The 21,964-nt window shown below is 35.7% G+C and overlaps 6 protein-coding genes across 9 annotated transcripts; 3 read left to right on the top strand and 3 right to left on the bottom strand.

Moving 5' to 3' along the window:
* Nucleotides 1–2,865: 2,865 nt before the first annotated feature.
* LOC106454592 (protein EARLY FLOWERING 4) lies at nt 2,866–3,943 on the bottom strand. The gene has a single exon (XM_013896710.3). It carries the CDS (start codon nt 3,441–3,443, stop codon nt 3,102–3,104), a length of 342 nt encoding a protein of 113 aa, XP_013752164.1. The 5' UTR covers nt 3,444–3,943; the 3' UTR covers nt 2,866–3,101.
* A 3,541-nt stretch (nt 3,944–7,484) lies between these two features.
* Nucleotides 7,485–10,516, bottom strand: LOC106450832 (putative ABC1 protein At2g40090). The gene is made up of 8 exons (XM_013892601.3): nt 10,222–10,516; nt 9,802–9,956; nt 9,595–9,720; nt 9,424–9,519; nt 9,233–9,333; nt 9,115–9,151; nt 8,816–9,034; nt 7,485–8,405 (listed from the first exon to the last, which is right to left on the bottom strand). Exons 1-8 carry the CDS (start codon nt 10,403–10,405, stop codon nt 7,713–7,715), a joined length of 1,611 nt encoding a protein of 536 aa, XP_013748055.1. The 5' UTR covers nt 10,406–10,516; the 3' UTR covers nt 7,485–7,712.
* Nucleotides 10,517–11,269: 753 nt separating this feature from the next.
* Nucleotides 11,270–12,843, top strand: LOC106450833 (chlorophyll a-b binding protein CP29.3, chloroplastic). Its single transcript, XM_048780476.1, has 2 exons — nt 11,270–12,043; nt 12,392–12,843. The coding sequence occupies exons 1-2, from the start codon at nt 11,531–11,533 to the stop codon at nt 12,707–12,709; spliced, it is 831 nt and encodes a 276-aa protein (XP_048636433.1). The 5' UTR covers nt 11,270–11,530; the 3' UTR covers nt 12,710–12,843.
* Nucleotides 12,844–13,044: 201 nt separating this feature from the next.
* LOC106454593 lies at nt 13,045–14,090 on the top strand. Its single transcript, XM_013896711.3, has 2 exons — nt 13,045–13,457; nt 13,539–14,090. The coding sequence occupies exons 1-2, from the start codon at nt 13,271–13,273 to the stop codon at nt 13,862–13,864; spliced, it is 513 nt and encodes a 170-aa protein (XP_013752165.1). The 5' UTR covers nt 13,045–13,270; the 3' UTR covers nt 13,865–14,090.
* A 672-nt stretch (nt 14,091–14,762) lies between these two features.
* Nucleotides 14,763–17,999, top strand: LOC106454594 (phosphoinositide phospholipase C 6). The gene is made up of 9 exons (XM_013896712.3): nt 14,763–15,436; nt 15,513–15,709; nt 15,778–15,913; nt 16,186–16,446; nt 16,513–16,712; nt 16,789–16,906; nt 17,024–17,176; nt 17,275–17,361; nt 17,444–17,999. Exons 1-9 carry the CDS (start codon nt 15,035–15,037, stop codon nt 17,735–17,737), a joined length of 1,848 nt encoding a protein of 615 aa, XP_013752166.1. The 5' UTR covers nt 14,763–15,034; the 3' UTR covers nt 17,738–17,999.
* A 42-nt stretch (nt 18,000–18,041) lies between these two features.
* On the bottom strand, nt 18,042–21,330 carry LOC106453383. Of its 4 annotated transcripts, none has more exons than XM_048780475.1 (13): nt 21,067–21,330; nt 20,640–20,748; nt 20,265–20,381; nt 20,064–20,142; nt 19,846–19,969; nt 19,674–19,784; nt 19,447–19,599; nt 19,269–19,367; nt 19,006–19,176; nt 18,839–18,906; nt 18,712–18,763; nt 18,409–18,519; nt 18,042–18,322 (listed from the first exon to the last, which is right to left on the bottom strand). In XM_048780475.1, exons 1-13 carry the CDS (start codon nt 21,140–21,142, stop codon nt 18,153–18,155), a joined length of 1,440 nt encoding a protein of 479 aa, XP_048636432.1. In that variant the 5' UTR covers nt 21,143–21,330; the 3' UTR covers nt 18,042–18,152. The 4 variants fall into 4 exon arrangements, with proteins under 4 accessions (XP_048636432.1, XP_022574833.2, XP_048636430.1 ...); XM_022719112.2 differs by lacking the exon at nt 21,067–21,330 and having other exon boundaries at nt 18,042–18,106; nt 18,200–18,322; nt 20,640–21,058; XM_048780473.1 differs by lacking the exon at nt 21,067–21,330 and having other exon boundaries at nt 20,640–21,058.
* Nucleotides 21,331–21,964: the final 634 nt, after the last annotated feature.

Raw genomic sequence — 21,964 nt, 5'->3', positions numbered from 1 at the left:
GGGTAAAGGTAATCGAAGCCCATTTAAAAGCGGGTCTCGCGGGTAAGTGTCATGCGGGTTTGGGCTTTTGCGGTCTAGGCTCAGCGGGTCTTGCGGGGTCGACATAACCCGCGACCACTTCCTCATTTGCTGTCTTTACACCTGAAAAAAAAGAGTCAAGAGACGAAAATGGCGATCAGGGTTCTCTACAGCACGACTCCACCAACGAGCACCAGAGGAGCAGCACCACCAACCGATTCTTCTTCTCCTCGACTAAGACCACCATCAGAGCTTCTCTCCATCTTCTTTCCACCACCACTGGAGCTTCTCTCCTTCCTCGAGCTTCCACTGGAACTCTCCATCTCCTCGTCCGAAGCAAGTTGCACCGTGCAACAACAACAACAACAACATCTTCTCAAGCTCACCCCAATGAAACATCATGTTTTGCATACCCGCGGGCCAGCCCGCAATGTCCTATGTAGTAAGCGGGGCGGGTTTGGGCAGAGGTTTAAGTACCGCGGGTCACGGCGGGCTTACCCGCAAAGAACCGCCGGAGAGAGAGACCGCAGCGGGGCGGGCCAATGCGGGGCGGGTGGTACCAAATGCCATCTCTAAGTCCAAGATATGTAAAGCAAGTCCACTCTTTGTTCAAAAAAGAAGTCTACTCTATCTAAAGCCCATCAGATCCATATACTTTTCTCTATTAAAGTTTGGTTTGTATTTAGTTTATCTTTTTGGAACATCAAACTTTTGTTATCTTTTAATCAGATTAAGTAAGATTGGTTTGTATACATCATTATTCATTAATATTGGGTTCAGTTTCCCAAAACCATGCTCTTATAGTCTTCAATCTAGTGTATCTGAAATGTGACTGAATGGTCTATTTGTTTCATGCAGTATCTGTTTGCTTATTATTGTCATATGAATATCACAACGTGGATACTTCTCCAACACACATCACTTTGAAAAGTCAGTTGTAAACAAATCACTTTACATGTCATATCAAAATTGCATCACGAATAGGTTACGAACTTATTTCAAGTTGCAACTATCTAACAACAACCTTCATTAATGTCAAAGATCATATAATAAGAAGAGGCTCAAAATATAGCAGAAAAAAGCGTTCAAGTCTAAATATTTATTTATTATTAGAGAAATTGCAGTACAGACACATTGAAAAAGACTCAAACCATAATTAAAACTAGATTTTAACCCGCGCACCCGCGCGGGTGTATTTTTCAAAAATATTTTGCTACTTGTTTTTTATGTTAATATTAGTGCTTGAAAAAAATCAAAATCTGAAGAACGAAACCGATCTTGATCTGAAAGTGTAATACCAAACCCGAACCAAAATTGATAGCAAAATATTTTGAAAAATATGTTAATATTTAATCTGCGCGCCTGCGCGGATGTATATTTTGAAAAATATGTTGATATTTATTTTTCATGTAATTATTAGGGTTTGGCAAAATAAATCCGAGGAACAGACCCGATACCGATCCGAAAATATAGTACCAAACCCGAACATAAATTGATTAAATATTCAAATTATTCAAAGTTTTGTTATTTAGAGATCCAAATCTGATCCGAACCGAAGTATTCGGATACTTATATATTTAATTATATTTAGATTTAACGTATATAAAACATCAAGAATTATACTTTTAAATTGGTTTAAATACTTGAAAATATATATAGATAGTCAAAAGTAAATATCTGAAATAGTTAAGGTATACTCAAATCACCAAATATACTTAAAATATTTATTGATTTTGTATCCAAAAATTTTAAATGCCAATTGATATGTTAAGCTTAGGTATTCTGACATATCTTATTTAAATTTATAGGAAATATATTATTTTATTTATATATTTTGAGAAATTTAAAATATATAATGATTTAAAACTTTAAAAATAATTTAAATGGATCCAAACTCGAACCAAACCCGCAAAGGTCTGAATCACACTCAAACAAAAATTTAGAAACATCCTAATAGGGCTGAAATCTTTGACTCCGGAAATCTGAAATGCAAATCGATCAGAACCAAACTCGTATGGGTAACCGAAAGTCCATCCCTAGTCATTATTATGTATCGTATATTGTCATCATATAATTAATCGTATTTTATATGTACCATCATATAAATAATTACATATATTATATTTTTAAAACTTAATATGAAATATAAAAACCATAATTTGAGTTGGTATTTCAAATTGGGCTTCATATTGTATTTTTCTTATATATATGTTGACAACATTTTTTATAATGGTTATTGAAAAATAGTTTAGTAAAAATCCATTTTTGAATATATGTATATTTTCAATCAATTTATGATATAAATCAATTTTGAATTATTATTTTGATTTGAAATATGTATATAAAGTTTAAATTTTGTTTTATGGTTAGTTTAGAAAAAAAAGTTTTAGGCAATTAGATTGACTCATTTTAAAACTGGCTCAAATAGATAGTTTCTTATAATATGATGGACTTTCAATTTTTCTTAATAACATAAGCCCATTACTTTTTTGCTTAATAATACTATCCTTGTTTTCAAACAAAAGTAATGATTATTGAAAAAGAGTTTAGTAAAAATTCATTTTTGAACATATGTATATTTTTCAATTAATTTATGATGTAAATCAATTTTGAATTATTATTTTGATTTGAAATATGTATATAAAGTTTAAATTTTGTTTTATGGTTAGTTTTGAAAAAAAAGTTTAAATGATTTGACTCATTTTAAAACTGACCCAAATAGATAATTTCTTATAATATGATGGACTTTCAATTTTTCTTAATAACATAAGCCCATTACTTTTTTGCTAAATACTACTATCTTTATTTCCAAACAAAAGTAATATTTTTTTAAAAGACTACAATCCATGTTACCAAACACTCTTATTTTTTAAACTCATATACATGTTTCCAAACAATCTCATTTTGTACTTCAGTTTTAATAAGATAGATAACCCATATAATGGGTTTTCTCCCACGGATTATTCTAACGACAATCATTGCAATAACATAACTTATATAACAGGTTGGTTTAGACCATATGTTAAACCGACTGATTCGAAATGTTAAACCGGCCGGTCCAACTAAGAAAGACCAGGGTTGATTTAATTAGCTCTGGTTCCGGTAGCACCACCACCGTCGCGACCGTTCTTCCCACCGTGAAACGCCGATGAGAAATTGGTGTTGAGGTCAGAATACATAGAAACAACCTTAGAGATGTTTCCGTTGAGTTCTTGGATCAAAGCAACGTTCTTGGACATGTTATCTGCCATTCTTGACTGGTGATTGTCGTTGACTTGCTGGATAAGTGATCTGTTTCTGTCCAAAACAGATTGCACTTGTCTGAAATTCCGATCAAGATCCTCCCACATCGCCGGATCTCCTCCTCCCTGCTCCGCCTCTTCCGCCACGTTCCTCCGCCGCTTAGTTTCACCGTTCCTCTTCATTTAAATAGTTTTTATCAACCGGAGATTTTCTTCTTTTATATGTTTTGTATGTGTTTTTGTATGATTTGTTGTATATTCGCACTCAAGGGAAATTAGATATTTATAGTAACTAAATATCTTCCGGGCAAGATGATAAATGGACACGGAGGCAAGCAGTTCTGAGTCTGACTCATCACCAGGCGTATAACTAGAGCGTGTAGCTCAAATACACGTATGTTATTATCGAACATTTAAGAACAGGGCGCGTGGGGAATCTGGAAAATGTGCGTTGAAGGTGTGCAGTGATTGGTTAGGAGGAATAAAGAACAGAGCTTTTTCTGCACTTTTCTGATTTTTTTACAAATAAAAATGGGTGAGAGAGAGATAAGAATCTATCATTCTCGAAATATCTCAAGATATTTATTGAAAAGTGCATAGTTTTATATGATTAGAATAAGAAAAAAGTGTATATGGTGTAAGAATTGCCACGGTCAAAGAACCAAATTCGCATACGCATCATCTCATTGCGAAATTCCTATAAAAATTGCCTTTGATCTGGTCTCAGTGTTCTTCAAACACTTTCATATTTTATTTGTTAGATATTTATTAGTTACTACTATGCAGATCAGACACTACAATATCGTTTTGACAGTTTCAATAAAAGCTGAATTGTTGTTACAGTCTTACAGATAAAAATGATCGACTCTCCAAGTTATCTTTCTTTTGCCATTCGTCAATACCTCACCCTCCAACCTTAGCAACTACTACGTTGAATCAATCACTATGAAGTTTCTTTTTACAAAGAGATTATGACCAAAGCTATAATCCTGGAACATGTGTACAGTATAATAAAACATTGGTCCTGCGCACTACAGATCAAATTTCAAAAGTGCAATAAAGTTGTGTTGATCTGTCGGAAATTTCAAAAAGTGCAATAAAGTTTATTATGTTCTTTTGTAATGGAAGAACAAGACTGGGAGGAGAATGGATATTCTCTTATCGTGAAGAGAAAAACTAAAATATGAATTTCATTTGAGAGCCATTCTAAAACATGAATGGCCACATGACTATGTTTCAGGCCCTGTTCGTCTGTCTATTAATTGCTGCGACTACGACCAAAGCAAACAATACAACGTAAACACAAAAGCTGACACTGAAAATGGACGCCTGTGATGGTGCTAATTAAGATGTTTTGATTTGAATCGAGCAACACCTCCCTGCACACCCATCTACATAATCTTCATATACTTGGGATAGAAGCCACAGTATTAATTCAATTTCTGGTTGTCGCTGAATTCAATCATTATCCGATAATACGTATTTGCTGTTTGAATTGATTAATCAATTCTAGCAAAACGTAATTTGTTCTGTAACGCAATAAGCAAAAGAGAACCTAATTTTCTTTGTTGTCACATCATGTTTTGAGATATTTTATCACTAAAAACACTATTGTATGATGAAGTTGATGAAATGATTCTAAATAATATGACAATAGGAACAACACACAAACAGCTCGAATCATAAAAGGGAATAAAGCAATAAAGAAAGAGTTTTTTGGGACCTCAATTCTAATAAGATTCCTTGCGTTTTCTACTGAGTATTGAAGCTCTCTGGAAACGAGGACCTCCTGTTCTCCATTTCTTGAAGGCTGTCATTGACAAGTGAGCTGCTTCGTACACTGTAAAAGAACACAAACAATGGAGGTTTCAGTTGAAGAAGAAGATGATAACTAATTAACCACAAACACAAGGGTTTAAAAGGGTTTCAAGTACAGTTTGTTTCACAATGGTTGTAACTTGCAACCGAACTCGTAGAAGTAAGGAGATCGTGATCTAAGATCAACACATGCTGCATCAGCCTGAATTTCCGGCCTCGTCCTGCATCCAACACATAAAGCTATGAAAGAGCTTCAGAGGGCTATCTCAAGTTTTCAACAGTTAATGGAGCTATGCAAATAAGATGTTGAATACAAATCCAAAAACATTTTACAGCAAGCTCAACTTACTTGTGGTCGAAACATGCAGGAAGGTTGATGGAGACAGCTTGTCTCAAATGCAACTCATGAGCAAGCCAGAAGGGTAACTCCACTTTGGCGCCTTGTTCAACCTGCATGGAAACACAAAGATAACACTGAATAAAACTTAAATCACAAGACAATTAAATCATCATTAGCTCAAATAAACACTACTAACAGAGTTAGTCTCAGCACTTGGATCAACAGTGACTCCATTTGCTGCTTTATGGAATACCACATGCGCAAACTGTAAGTAAAAAAAGATTTGGATGTTATCAGCCTTCTAAAACAACAGAAGAAGAACCTAGAAATCTAAGTGATTTTTCTATCTAGCCCATATAAGGCCCATTAGTTGTTCATTCCTTTGCCATAATCTCCACAATGCCACAAGAAGCCAATCACATTATACATAGATCAAATTCTGATACGGCTGTTGACTAAACAAATTCTGATCACATTATACCCCTGTATTTTTGACTATTTTCATTTACTTAAAATTCATTATTTTTTACATGAAAATGATGCAAAATGTTTCTTTTAACCCATCATTTTTTTTTTTCAGATCTAACCACTAAATCTCAAATCCATATCCACCTAACCGAAAAACCCAACTCAACTCTTCCAAATCTTTTTTTTTGTTAATATCAAAAACGTTTTAATAGAAACTAGTGTATAGTAAATGGGAACGTTCAACTAATATATAGTAACTTCGATACTGAGGCATGCCATTATTGTGCGCTCAAGTTCACAAAAGTTCAACAATGAAAATGTCATTATTCCGGTTCTGGATCTCCAAGATGAAGAAATCTAGTTGAATTATCACGCAAGATGAAGAAATCTAGTTGAATTATAATATTTTATGGATCTCCAAGACGAAGGTATCTAGTTGAAGTGGTTTAGGTGCTTGAACTTGAGGTTGAGGTTAAGCTTGAAGTTGATTCTCATGAAGATTCACTTGTTCATTATTCTATTTTCCTGATTCAAAAGAACTTGTTGAACATCATTATAACATATGACCTTGTTGATCATGTTCTTGATTCTCATGAGGGTCCACTTAATCATCCTTTTATTTTTCCTGAGCATCATTATGATTATCTGCCAGTTGATCATGGTTATCTTGATGCTCATATCTACGGAACACGATGCTCTTCCTTCTGAATATCATTGTAATTATCTGCCGGTTGTTTTCTTCCCCTCTTTTCCATCAATCATTTTTTAAAAACTCATTTTTTCAAAACAAAATAGAATCTTCAATCAATTTTCTTCTTTAATCAGCTCTCTATCATCTTGAATCGAAATTCATCTTCAATGTTGCTAAGATTCACAAAAAAGAAAAAAAAATATAATTAAAACGAATACAACTAGAATGTGTATAACTAGTACAACTAAAACGAGTACAATTTCTTTTTTTTTGAGTCAACTCAAAAAAATAGTTTTACAATTTAGTTTTGCAAAATATCAATAATCTGCCCGAATTTGCAATTTAAAATTTCAAGACATTTCTAGATACAAACTCTCTCTCTCATACTTGAAACCCTAATTTTTGATTTGATTCTCTCTAAGCTATAACTCTATGTAATGAATAATCTTTCAACCATCGCCGCTGCCGCCATGAACTTGCCACCACTAAAACTCTAAGAAACAAATCGTTGAAGACGTGAATTACGAAAATACTTTTAAAATTTATCGTAAATGAAACCAGTAATCATCAATTTTTTGTGATTATGATATAGCATTAGAGGCTATGGCATATAGAGATTAAACATATATACATTCAAATACTACATCGTCTCAACATAAAGCAATCATGATTTGTTTGTGCTTATGATATCAGAGAGTGAAACTACCATTAGTTTCGATTTCTCTAGAGATCACATATAGTAATTGAAATTATATCTCTAAAGAAAAACTGTTAATTCTCTAGTATATCTATAGTAAACATATAGCATTCATGATTTGACATAGGAAAGTGAAACGATGGTAAACTAAGATTGGTTGTGGCTGAAGAAGCAATACATCAACACTAGAGAATCTTGAAAGAACAAGAATAATATGTAACAAGTTTTTTGTTTCCTTCTTTAAATTAATTTAATGGTCATGAAAAGCATTTTCACAGCTTACAAACAATGTATATCTCATAGTTTACATTAAATTTATTGGTAACAACAATAGCCTGCGTATACAAAGAATGATAAAATGTCACTCCTGGATACACCAAGAGCAAAGAATACGTGTGTTTATAATTTGCTGTAATGATAATACTATTACTGTATATACTATAGTGTTAATGCTTTTCTCACTTGTAACACCCAAAGTGCGAACTGCATCACCCAAAGCCTTGCTTCTACAGACAACCCTTCAAGCCATACATTCAACCATCTCATCAAAGACTTCTTCTCCGACCACTTTGCCTCCAAAACCGCTTCTGAAGACACTTTCCCAATGATCAAGAACGACTCAAGCGACGACCCTTGCAACAGCTCATTGTTAACAGACCTGAGACAGTCGTTTGTCTTCAGCATCAGAAGGATCACACGTGGCAACCTCCTGAGAAGCTCCGAGATTTGAGGGAAGTACTGTGATGCATACATCTGCAGCTCTGACCGATCTTCTTTAGTGCCTTGGATGACTAAATGATCCACTGACGTGTCGATGACTTGCTTCCATGGTCTCATCGTGAGAATCCCTGCGAATAGCACGTAGAGATCGTCTCCAGCTCCGAGCTTTTCGCTGTGTTTCTTGATGGCTTTGGCGTCTGAGAAGACCAGGGCTTTCCATAGTGAGGCGTAGTTGAATCTTGTGTTGAAGTCGAGCTCCTTGTATAAGCCGTGGTCGAGAAGTACCAGCTGCGGTTTTTGCTTGCCGTATATGTTTCTTTTACCAGAAGGACGAACGATCAAGTTGGCTGCGTGTGGATCACAATGCACAAACCCATGTTTAAACATCATCTCTGCGAATGTTTGACTCACCTGCAAACAAGAGCTTAACGTCAGTTCCTATTATTCATGATATCAATGTTCTAAAAATAGCTAGGCGGTAACTAGGAGTTTAGTAGAAGATTATTCGGAGCCTAGGTGGCACTTAGTCGATAGATATTTTGATTTTCAGATTTAGTTTTAAAATTATTTTGATAAATTATAAAAATTGGATATACAAAAGAAAAAAAAGAAGAAAGACAAATTTGTGAATTTTGAACTAACATTATTACTTGATTTAAGCGATTTAGACCAATTTATATTTGATTAAACAAACTTAAATTGTTAAACAGATTTAGAACGGTTTAAACCGATTTTGAGTCGCATAAATCCGTCTAGGCGCCATTTAGACTATATTTAGAAGATTGCATGATATGTTAAAGATCAAAGTTGAAACAACTTACTAGCTTTGATACTTCATAAGGCTGAATACCAAGCTTTTTTAACTTAACCACATCATTCACTTGAGCACCATCCATGAACTCCATAGTCAACAGCTTAGAGGAGCTCAAGTTCCAATAGATTGTTGGAGCATAAACATATTCTGCAATATGGGGAGACAACTTCCTAAAATTATCCAGACATTTCTCATTGTTTTTCGCCTCAACCATAAAGTCTAGTTCCTGATGAAATAAATACATCAATACAAGGCTGTTTTAAACATATATAACGCTATGAACCATCAACTAAAGACACTACTAACCTTCGGTAAGCTTTCACTCATTTCATCTAGCAACCACCTGCATACATGAGCCAGTAGTATAAGCTATTGTAAGAGATGGATTGTGACTCTATAGGAAATGAAGAGAAAGAGGCTGCACCTATAGTCAAATGATGGGAATATCCGGTGCAAGGTGTTCACTATAACTCCAACAGCTGCAGTATCCGCAGCTGCACTGTCTGTCAAATGGGAATGTTGAACCTGCAAACGATAGATGGAGTGAGCACAAAAATAAGCTCTTAACAAGTTTGTTCTGAATCATGTAAAGGTAAAAGTAGTTCGGTTGAGTACCTTGACAGCGACTTTTTCCCCGGAATGGGTGCGAGCAACATGAACTTGAGCAAGGGAAGCACTTGCAATAGGAACAGGGTCAAATTCAGCAAATACCTGCAGATAATGAAGCGTTTAAGTGTGTGTTTATATCTAACGTAAGATAAGTATGTAAGAGAAAGAGGCGCATACTTTGTCTGGCGTCTCTCCAACCTCTTTCTTGAAAACCTCACATACTTGCTCATACGAAGAAACAGGACATTTGTTCAACATTGACTCCCTCATCGTATGAACATACTCCTCAGGCACAAGATAATCCTTGAAACATTAAAAAGCAAAAGCACGTAAGATTCTTTATTACTGAGTGGTACATAAAAGAGCAGCATAGCTTTTACATACTAGTTGTCCTATATGCTGGCCGAGTTTGATATAGATTCCTCCATTTTTGAAACAGAGCTCTTGAAGCTTTTGAGCTGACCTTAGGTGGACTTCATGTTTGACTTTAGCCCTCTCATTGCTTCCCTCAGCCAAACCCGACAATGAGTATTCATAATCTATTAACACAACACAAACCACAATATATATAACGTTACTATTTATCTACCAAACAGGTTCTACGCAATATGACTCAATAACCACAATATATATCTACCAAACAGGTTCTACGCAAAGTTCCAAATTTTCACAGGTTGAATCATTATCTTAACTAATCTCATTCACAAACAAATTAAATTGATGAAAAGGATAAAAAGGACATTCATTGCAGGCAATACAAATTCTACAAGAAAGTTTGTTTTTTTAAAAAATTATTTTATGTACCGAAAGCGATGGAGGCGGCTGTTACGGTGTTGCGGAAGAGACGGACAGGGATGTTGGTGCAGAGCTTGAGAGTTCTCGACGGGTCTTCGGAGGAAGCAATGAAGGCGGCGCCGGAACCACCGCATACGGCGGAACCAACGACGAGGAGTCTCGCACGGGTTCTCCACAGAGATCTTGCCGCCATGGATGAAACACGCAAGCAAGATCGGAGGGAGAATTAAAAGCTAGCGAGCGAGCGAGAGGAAACAATGATCCGACAACGCCAACTAAATTCGCGTTATGTATGTTTTTGTTCTGTAATAACGACATGAGTCTTTGCTTATTTTGGGCTTTGAGTTGTGGGCCATTGATGGGCCTGACGTTTGACCGATCATACGCGTTGTTTCTTCCATATTAGTTGACTAAAATTGGATTTTGTGGGGTTCACCTATAGACTAATACCGATTTCGACGGACTAAACCCACGGTTGTGAGATTTCGTGTTTTTTTTTTTGTGTCAAAGAGATTTAGTTTAAATATAGTAAGATGTTTATGATTTTTCACTCAGATTACTAAATAATAATCTATACTATTTTTTATTTTTGTATAAAAATAAATATAAAAACTGTTTCTTTAGTTGTTTAAAGAATTAAAATTGTGGCTAAAGCATTTTTAGTGGGGTCATCAACCTTAATTTATATACAAATATTTATATTTTATTATATATTTTAAAATTACTAGAACTGAATTTCAAATTAACTGTTATAGTTTTGAGATAGTCCAAATAATATTTTACTAATTTAGTATAATATAAGATACGTTTTTTTAGTTTTTAACTAAAAAACAGTAAAAAAACGTAGTAAAAAAACGTTCTAGAAGATATAAAAAACATTTTTTACTAGAAAAATGTTAAATCATGCTATAAAAACCCCAGGGTCTCTCCCGTTAGCCCAAGAAGCTTCCTATAAATCTACGTAGGGTAGTCTCGAATCTCGATTGTCATGTCTAATGGGCCTTTTCATAAATGGGCTTCATAGGGGACCAAGATCTTTCCCTCTAGTCAAATCGACAAAAGAGAGCATTAGAATTTAGAAACAAAAGAATACAAAACAAATAAATACCTTAGATGGAGACACCAACCAACCATAGGGACCAAATAAAAAAAAGTGCAACGTCACTGAAAATACAGACACCACAAAAGCATTAAGATAAAGAGACCAATCACAGGAGATAACGCTGAGATAAGGCTTCTTACATCCACCATCACATATTTACGTTACAAAACTACATGTTATAACATTTCGTCAGTCACTAAGCAGAAACAATTCAAAATGGCTACCACCACTGCAGCTGCAGCCTCTGGTATCTTTGGGATCCGGATCCAAGATCCAAGTTCCGGAGCCGGTAGAGTCCAAGCCAAGTTCAATTTCAGCTTCGGGAAAAAGAAACCAGCTCCACCGCCGAAGAAAACGAAGCAGGTCCAAAACGACGGAGACCGGCTTGTTTGGTTCCCCGGCGCAAACCCGCCGGAATGGCTAGACGGTTCGATGATTGGAGACCGTGGATTCGACCCCTTCGGTTTAGGTAAACCGGCTGAGTATCTTCAGTACGATTTCGACGGGCTTGACCAGAACCTCGCGAAGAACGTGGCGGGTGAGCTCCTTGGGGTCAGGCAGGACTCGAAGGAGATCAACCCGACACCGTTTCAGCCATACACTGAAGTGTTCGGGATCGAACGTTTCAGAGAATGCGAGCTGATCCACGGAAGGTGGGCCATGCTTGGTGTTCTTGGGGCTCTTGCCGTCGAAGGTCTCACCGGGATCGCCTGGCAAGACGCCGGAAAGGTACGTTCATTTCGATCGTCATAGTTTTCCACGTGTCGGTCGTTGGAACTAAGATACAAAGATTATAAATAAGAAGATGACAACGTTCTGCATGATTGACAAGAGTTGTTTAAGTGTTAAAAGCATGGCTAAGTGTCCGAACAATGCATATGTGGAACATATAGTTGGTTCGGTTCGGTTGAAACAAAATTCAGTTTAATAATATAATAGCTACTGAAATATATAATGCTACTTAAAATCTAGTATTTTATTATATTTTAATGCATTTTATATGTTTGTAATAAGCATCGTATTTTGTTCATGTTTTTTTTTGGTTTGGTTCGTTTCTTGTTTCCACACACCTATTAGGTGGAACTGGTGGAAGGTTCATCGTATTTGGGACAGCCATTGCCATTTTCCTTGACGACATTGATATGGATCGAGGTGTTAGTGGTTGGTTACATCGAGTTCCAGCGTAACGCTGAGCTGGATCCGGAGAAACGTATCTACCCGGGTGGGTATTTTGACCCGTTGGGACTCGCTGCTGACCCAGAGAAGTTGGATACCTTGAAGCTGGCTGAGATCAAACACTCTCGTCTCGCCATGATCGCATTCCTCATCTTTGGACTTCAGGCGGCCTTTACCGGCAAAGGCCCCATCAGCTTCCTTGCTACTTTTAGCAGTTAAAAATGAGCCTTTCTATCTTTATTTTCTATGTATGTTTTCTAAAATCATCTAAAACTAAAAATTTATGTTTATCATAAAGAGGCTGTGATGTACTCTATCGACCGTGTTAAATCTGAACGAGTTTGTTTATTGTTTTTGGTGTTGTTGGAATTGGGCTATCATATACAAATGCATCACCTATTGATCAGATGTCAACACATATGATGGATCTAATGCTAAAATTTGGAGGCCCGTTAAAATTGATGCATCTTGTTTTTTGAGACAATAATCAAATATGGTTTTGTTCCAACAAACCCTTTAGCCAATGATGGCTTAGTGCTTACTGACCAAACCCACAAATGGAGTCAACTGATCAATCTTTCTTGGTGTTGTTTCTGCTAACTACTACATTATTTTGCCAAATGTAGTTAGCTGAATTAACATATTGAAATCAAACAAAGAATAATCAAACCAAATGGAGTCGGACAAATTGACCATTTCCTCTACTTAAATACATCCTCTTCATACACACATGCTTATTTCATTTATTAAGCAAAGTAAACATATTAACAAATTTAAGATATGGAGAGTTTCCTCATCTTACGTTGCTTCTTCTTATTCTTCTTCTTTGCCTTCTTCAACGGAGAATTCGTAGCTGCAGAAAAGTTTTGGAGCAGAATAGAGATGGCTGAGATGAATGGCTACGGGGAACACAAACTCTCCTCTGTGGTTATCACCGGTTCTCTTCTTTGCAACTCCCCTGTTTCAGGTATTCTCTATATACATGTGTCTTTGCGTCTAAGTCGTCTTCATGTTTACACATAATAATCAGACCATTGACATGTTAAAGGTGCCACTGTGGCCATCAAGTGCCACACTGGTTTCAAAAGGAGATCAAATTGGATAAAAGCTGTTACTGATGAATTTGGTGAATTTGTTATCCATCTTCCTTCTCATCTTCACGCAATTCCGCACCTCGAAAAGGCATGTTTCGTCAAACCAGTACATGTTCCTAAGCACTATCGAAGATGCTACAAGACCTTTTCCAAGTCGAATATACACAAAGGCATCAAACTTGTCTCGTCCAGTAACGGCTTCCGCGTCTACACCTCAGGAACGATCAGGTTGCATGGACACAGTTCAAGATTATCCCAAGTTCGTAAAGCCGACATGTGAACACACAAGATATAATGAGAAAAAGCATATAACTTGTGAAAAAGCATGTGTTCTCACTTGGTTAGCTGGCGCTTAAGTCACATAACTAAGTTTGAGTCTCTCTTTACATTGTTCATCATATTCACAGTGTACAAACGTAAACCTACCTTTCAATACCCTTTTTTTTTGTTTCAACTTATTTTCCATACTTCTGGTACAACATCATACATCAATATGGTCACATACAGATTTGCATTTTTTTTTCTTTTTTTGAAAAAGGGTTAAAAGTTTAGATCATTTCTTAATTTATGCATGTCATCCTTGCGCATGGACAGGGGCGAACCCGTTTGAAAGGTTGTGGGTTCAACTGACACCACAAAATAGTATAATTATCAGTTTGTAAGCTATTGCTTGTTAATCAATTGTGGCTCGGTGGTAGGAAAGTGCAATATTGAACCCATATATATTGGGTTTGATCCTACCAATGACCCTTCAAATTTTTTTTTTTTGTTCAACACCCTTCAATTTTTTTTTTCTTTCAAATTTACACAATTTTATTTATATTGTGACTCCACCTAAATTTACTGCTAGGTCTGCCACTGCGTAGGAGTCATGTTAATGTTTTCTTTATCGTTCCAGTTTTATCGGATGTCGCTTTCGGAGATATTTAGATGAAAATGTTTAGAGTGCATCTACTTGCCAAAAAAGTGACAATCAACATTATTTGTAAAATTAAATCAAAATCCCTAATCATAGGTGATGATGAGATGATTAAGAAAAATAGAAAATAAAAAATAAAAACATATAGTTTCATATTAAGAAGAAAAATAACCTTTTTACTAAATAAAAGAACCAATACTAAAATTAAGAATTTCTCTTATTAGTAATTTTAACAAAAACTTTTTCCTAACAAATGAAGAAGAATACGTATTATCAGAAAGAAATTGACCTTTTTCTCAAAACAGTTTTAGAAAAAAATGAAAAAAGATTAGATAATATTTTTTCAAAAAGACTCGAAAGAGAAAAAAGACAAACGATCCCGCTTCAAAGCCTCCTGTCTTGTCGGAACTCTCTCTCCCTTCTCCTCATTCTTCAATTTCCGAATCACCAAATCTCAGTTCTTCGATTCCCCGAAGAACAAGTTTTCTTGATTCGCAAGAAAACCCTAAATAATAATAATTGTTTTTGACAATGGGGAAGGAGAAGAAAACAGAATCTTACGACAATGGCAGTTACAACTACAAAATGTTCAAATGCTTCAACCGTAAGTTCAAGATCAACGAAGTCCAACCCACCGACGACGTCCGCGACGCCTTCTGCCAATTCGCCGTCGGCTGCGGCGGCGGCGGAGGCGACGGAGATTCCAGCGACGGAGACGCATCATCAGGCGTCATGGGGGCAGAGCAGCTCTGTTCTTTCCTCGACGACCACCAAGGAGACTCAGGAACCACCGTCGCCGAGGCTCAACGGTTGATCGACGACGTCATACGACGGAGACACCACGTCACGCGGTTCACACGCCACGGACTTAACCTAGACGATTTCTTCAACTTCCTCTTCTACGACGATCTCAATCCTCCCATCACGCCTCACGTAAAAATCAATGTTTAAACAAAAAAACTCAAATCTTGATGTTCTTACAAGAAATGTTTGTGTTGTGTTGAGACAGGTGCATCAAGACATGTCGGCTCCACTGTCGCATTACTTTATATACACGGGACACAACTCGTATCTCACGGGGAATCAACTAAGCAGCGATTGTAGCGAAGTCCCTGTGATCAAAGCTTTGCAAAGAGGGGTTCGTGTCATTGAGCTTGATCTTTGGCCTAACTCTACTGGAACAGATATCAATGTTCTTCATGGAAGGTAAACCTTTGTCTTTTTGTTTCTTTCCTTACAAAAACATTTTCAGATTGGTTTCTTGCTATCTTCAGAACGCTCACAACGCCTGTACCGCTGATTAGTTGCTTGAAAGCGATAAGAGATTATGCGTTTACTAGCTCACCTTATCCGGTTATCATCACTTTAGAGGATCATCTTACTGCTGATCTTCAAGCCAAAGTCGCTGAGGTAACACAGTATTATCTGTCTTTGTGAATTTATCTAATGAAATTTCACATTCGGTAGTTAAAAAAATAAATTAACTAATATATAAAAGAACATAGTCGATACACTAATTACTAATTGATTTTAAGTTGGAAACTCGTGATAAATTTGAATTTAACATGATAGGAGGGCTATTAGGCCATTTCGTAGATATTGTTTGTTTATGAGAAAACCCAAATTTATGAGTTTAATTTCATATATTTTATGAGTTATTTTTTGTTTCTTTCTTTGTTTAGATGGCTACGCTGATATTTGGAGAAATGTTGTATTACCCTGAATCAGAAAGCTTAGCAGAGTTTCCTTCTCCTGCTTCATTGCTACATCGGATAATGATCTCAACTAAACCACCTAAAGAGTATCTTGAATCAAGCAACCCTATTGTTAAACAGAAGGACAATAATAATGCATCTCCATCGTCAGAGGAAGAAACACCTAGAAAAGAGGAGATTCAGACACTAGAAAGCATCTTGTTTTATGAAGATTGTTGTGAAAACAAGGTAACAAAAAAAGGAACTTAATACATTGTTTGTTGTTTTGTAACTTAATTTTGAGTTTTGTATTAGAATGATAGTGATCAAGAGGAAGAAGAAGTCAGTGAAGAACAGAAACCAGCTTACAAAAGATTGATCACCATTCATGCCGGGAAACCAAAGGGGACGGTGAAAGAAGAGATGAAAGTTGTGGTTGATAAAGTGAGACGTTTGAGTTTAAGTGAGCAGGAACTGGACAGGACTTGTTCATCTAATAGTCAGGATGTCGTAAGGTAATATTAATACAGTCCTAATCTTTTGAACAGACTTGAGATGCACGCAACATAAACTCTATATGTTGTCTTCTAGGTTTACACAGAGGAATATACTTCGGATATACCCAAAAGGGACGAGGTTTAACTCCTCAAATTATAAACCGCTTAGTGGTTGGATTCATGGAGCACAAATGATTGCATTCAATATGCAGGTAACAAACTTAGGGTTTAGAAGAGCTAAGGATACCTTGACTCTTACGCTACCTTTTTGCCTTTGGTTTATGCCATGTGTTCAATTTCCATTAAAAAAAAATCTTTTGTTATTATAGGGATATGGGAAATCTTTGTGGTTGATGCACGGAATGTTTAGAGCCAATGGAGGTTGTGGATATGTAAAGAAACCTAACTTCTTGATGAAGAAAGGGTTTCATGATGAAGTATTTGACCCTAGAAAGAAAATTCCTGTGAAAGAAACGTTAAAGGCAAGCCAACAACAATTTGCATACTTTAAAGGATGGCTTTTAACATTTTGAATGTCATATATGTAATGCCTTATTATTTTGATGCGGTTTCTCAATAGGTAAAAGTGTATATGGGAGATGGATGGCGTCTAGACTTCAGTCACACTCATTTTGACTCATATTCTCCTCCTGATTTCTACACTAAGGTAATATCAATTTCACCAGATAGGGTCTCTCTAATATTCTTCAACTCCTCAAAAACCTTACTAGATTTGTGAGCTTATGTAGGTGTACATAGTGGGTGTACCAGCAGATAATGCAAAGAGGAAAACAAGAGTAATTGAAGACAATTGGTATCCAATTTGGGATGAAGAGTTCAGTTTCCCACTAACAGTTCCAGAGCTTGCATTGCTTAGGATCGAAGTTAGTGAGTACGATATGTCTGATAAAGATGACTTTGGTGGACAAACATGCTTGCCTGTTTCAGAACTAAGACCGGGGATTCGATCTGTGCCTTTGTATGATAAGAAGGGTGAGAAAATGAAATCAGTAAAGCTACTTATGCGTTTCATCTTCGAATGATTTGGTTTAATAGCAATGGATGTACCATTTTCAAAAAAATCTTTTGAGGTATTGTATAATGTAGCTTGAAGATCAAATGGATCTTTGCTCTGGTATCTCCAATAGTGTTTTAATACCTATCATATTGAAGAAAATTGTAATTATAGAGTCTACAATATGTTCAATATGTAAAATTTAATATAAGATGATCCATACTTGGAATCTGCAAAGCTTTTACTTATTGAATTTATTTATAACTCAGATTTATATAATTTTACATCAGGATGATGACACTCAGCTTATTAATCTGTCTGTTTTTTTTTTGAAAACTATTTTCTAAAAGGAAAAAGATATCCAATAAAGCTTCCCCTTGAAGGTTTTTTCGATCCTCTGCATTATTTTTCAAGCCAAAGTTTAATACAAAACCTATCATCTTTCACATCAACAACTTCAAGGAGTTTAAAAATGGTTTTTGACGCTTACATATTCTGTTCAAGGGGATACCGCCAGTGTTTCTAGTGACAGTATCGAGAGACAACTGGTCGTCAACAATGGTGAATATGGTTCGCATATACTTGAATCCATAGCCAACATTGTAAATCTTTGCTGGAAAATCCAAAAGATATTGCAAATTAAAGTCTACAGATGTATAAACAAAGATATTGAGGGTGTAAGAGATTAATTTATCTTACATGCTCCCCATACTACTCCTTCCATCTGACCGGATCTTACAGTTTCTTCTGTCTTCTTTATGTCGGGATTGTCACCAAACAGCTTTCGAAGCACTAACCCTGACTTACCAGCTGCTAAAACATATATAATCCGAATAAACAAACCCATTTACTATATATTTAACGTTTGAGATGAAAATGCCCACAATGAAACATTCGTCTTTGCTCCCAAAATTAAAATACGTAGATATGATTTCGTTTAAAAAAAAACTAGTAAGATTCATATTAAAATGTTTATGACTTCCTAAATTTTAGATAAAGAACCTGCGCTCTCTTCACCAAAAAGGTTAAGATCATCATCATCAGCCGCATTATCCTACAATTTTGAAGCAATGATATATAAGACTGAACAAACTATATTATATAAGCAATACATGTAATCCATGAAAACCTTTGTGGACAGATAACAAACAATAGAGAACACCTTAGAATGAGATTCCTCTTCTGTGATTCCATTACCTTCACCTCGCAATACACACACACACAACACATCTTTAGCATTGGATTATATAAAAAATTAACGTTCATGGAGTTTAGAAATGGATTTTGGATACTTACATATTATGTTTAAGCTGAGAGTTTGACAGCTCTGGACATACGGATGATCCATTATTTTCTCTTTGAAAATGGTGTTGAAACCTACTCTGCGTCCAAGATGAGCAAGGTGTCCAACGGCTGTGCACTCAATCCCCAACAACTTGATTCCATAGCCAATTGAGACAAGCTTTGCTGTAGTAAATAATGAGAGACTTCAGAATAATATAAATAAAACCGCCTTATTCAGAAAAATATAGAAAGTGTTAAGAGATTCACTAACTTACATGCTCCCCAAAACAGCCCTGCCACTTGAATGGATCTTACAGTTTCCTCTAGCTTCTTCATGTCGGTCTCTTCATCATTTGGGTTGATAAGAACTAGAGCTGATGATTTTGCCATTAAATAAAAATGAGGAAGATCCAATGCAAATTTATCTAGAGAGTATAACACAAATTAACTCACATTGATGCAAGCCCGCAGTCGCAACATTGAAACGTCCTAAAAAAGATATATAGTCACCGACGAGTACGTCGAAAACATCAATTTTCTCATTTCTAGGCATGGTGGCTATGATCCGCAACAACTCGACTCCATATCCAACATGGACAAGTTTTGCTAAAATATTTACATAATATTATTAGTATGCCTTTATTTAGAAACATGTTGAAGGTGTTAGTGCCAACTCTTACATGCTCCCCAAATCAGTCCTTCCATTTGAATAGTTCTTAGACGTTCCTCTAGCTTCTTCATGTTGGTCTGACAATCCTGCGGTATGATAACTATTAAAACCGACTCCCAACCTGTCCAAAGAATAAACGATGAGAAAATAAATTAACAAGATGTGTTCAAACCGAAACTTACATATTTTCTTCTTTGTGGAAGTTGCTCTCTCTTCAGCACTTTTCTTTTCCTTTTGGGTATCTTCGCGGATAAGGTCAACATCTTGATCAACATCTTTATCATTATCAACAACCGCAACACCATCCTACCATATGATATATGAACCATATATATAAGAGCCAAACTTATGGTTTCATGAAATGAAACCCTTATGGACAAATAAACAATCAATAGAGTACATTAGAACCAGCAACCGCATGTTCTGAGGTAGAGACCAGTCCGTCAATACTGACACCACTCCCTTGACAAGAGATACCTCTGCATGCAAATAAAAACACTACTTAGACAATTTTTTTTATGGATAAAGTAGTCATTTAAAGGAATGAGAAGCATTTTAATTTAATGGTAAGCCGATATCACCCATATGTGGAGGAACGTACGAGATACCCAATAGAGTCTCAATGTGGTTGTACCAACGAGATACGTTCACATATTGCGATGGTGGATGTTTTGAAAGGGCCGCATAGACGGTGATATCATCCTTTGAAGCCTTGTGACTGTACATATATAGCCGAAAAATAATCGTTATTAGACATCGTAAATATATATATCAAGTCTGCATGCAACTGATTGTTCCAAAAGCTAAAGGTGAGAGAATCTAATCTATTAATGTTGTGCACTACTATAAAAAAAGGGGGAAAAAAGAGTTGTGCAGTACTTCATTGAAAGAGAGGTAAAGTAAGACAACTTGACTAAAAGAAGACATCTTTGAGGCTCTGTGATAAAAATCAAAAAAGACATTCTAAGTGTCTAACCCTGTAATGTAATAACGTGTAAGAAGATGCTCGTCGAGCTTCTTCAGTCCAGCATTAGAATTGGGATTAGGAAAGGCCGCCATCGTTTCTGAAGCTCGAATTTTTTTCACTGATATTAAACATGAGATCCAATCAACAAAAAAAAACGATCTAACAAAAAAGTATTGGATTGAAAAAAATGTTACAAGTACAAAGACGAAGAAGAAGACTTTTGTAGATTCACTTAACACTCTACAATAATTCATATGAAAGTCAAGTGTAGCATTCCCAACCTAAATGCAGGACCCAAAAAACTAATTCGAAGCAAAAGTTCTAAGAGACTTGCATTACAATTTAAAATGTGATCAATCTCTATTCCCTACTAGATCAACACAAAAACATCTCTTATAAAGAAAAAGAAGTTTTAGGTTTAGAAACAAAATATAACACTGAGGAAGCTCGGAGGAGGTCGCGTCAGTGAACAAGGATGAACATCGTTGCTGCTTTCTTTGTATATTCTTCATATTGTGTGTGTTTTATCTATCTTTGTTTGATATTGAAAAAGTCAGACTGATACTAACTAAAACTGATGATAATGATGATCATTAACAGAAAACTATGACTGATGATTAGTTCCCGTAAATATAGTGGGAAATCCGCAACTAGTGACACGTTTATCGTCTATATTGACTTTCTTATTTAACATGTTTATCTTTGTATGATTAAAAACGTTTAGAACTTCAAAAATTAAAACAACTTGTTTTGCCCACATGTTTAGTATTTGTTCACGAAGGCTTTAGCCATGGGTGAGACAAAAATCATTAGTGGGCCTGTGGGGCTAAATAAGTCCACTTTATAAGAGAAGGAAAGAGAAGAAGCTTTGCTTTGGGAGAATTTGAGAGCAAGAAAGCACGTCTTCAAACACTTTCTTATCATGCCAAATAATAACGGTTTAACGAGTGTAAATTTATTTCTTATTCTCTTGTCTTTTTTATTTATAAAAATGTTAAAAAGTTTGTACTAATTAACTCGTCATAAACAGCCGATTTCTTGGGCAATGGGATGAACTAAACCGGCTGTTTTATACAAGGAAACATAATTAATTAACTAATTAAATAGGAAAAATGCTGAAATGGAAAAGAAAATTTAGGTAAAATGCTGAAATGTGAAAAGTGAAAACTAAATAGGTAAGATGCTGAAATGAAAAAAAAAACTAAAAAAGGTAACTAAACGAGAAATGTAAATAGTTTAACTGAACTATAACTATTTAACTTTCTCGTTAAGCTAAACTAGATGAAACAAACTATTTATAAAAACATATTTTGCCAATTTGTTTGAAGGTTTTT

This window comes from Brassica napus, chromosome A5 (assembly GCF_020379485.1).
Source record: "Brassica napus cultivar Da-Ae chromosome A5, Da-Ae, whole genome shotgun sequence".
Taxonomy (NCBI): Eukaryota; Viridiplantae; Streptophyta; class Magnoliopsida; order Brassicales; family Brassicaceae; genus Brassica; species Brassica napus.
Note: the sequence above shows the minus strand (reverse complement) of the source record. Positions and strands in the feature narration are given on the sequence as shown.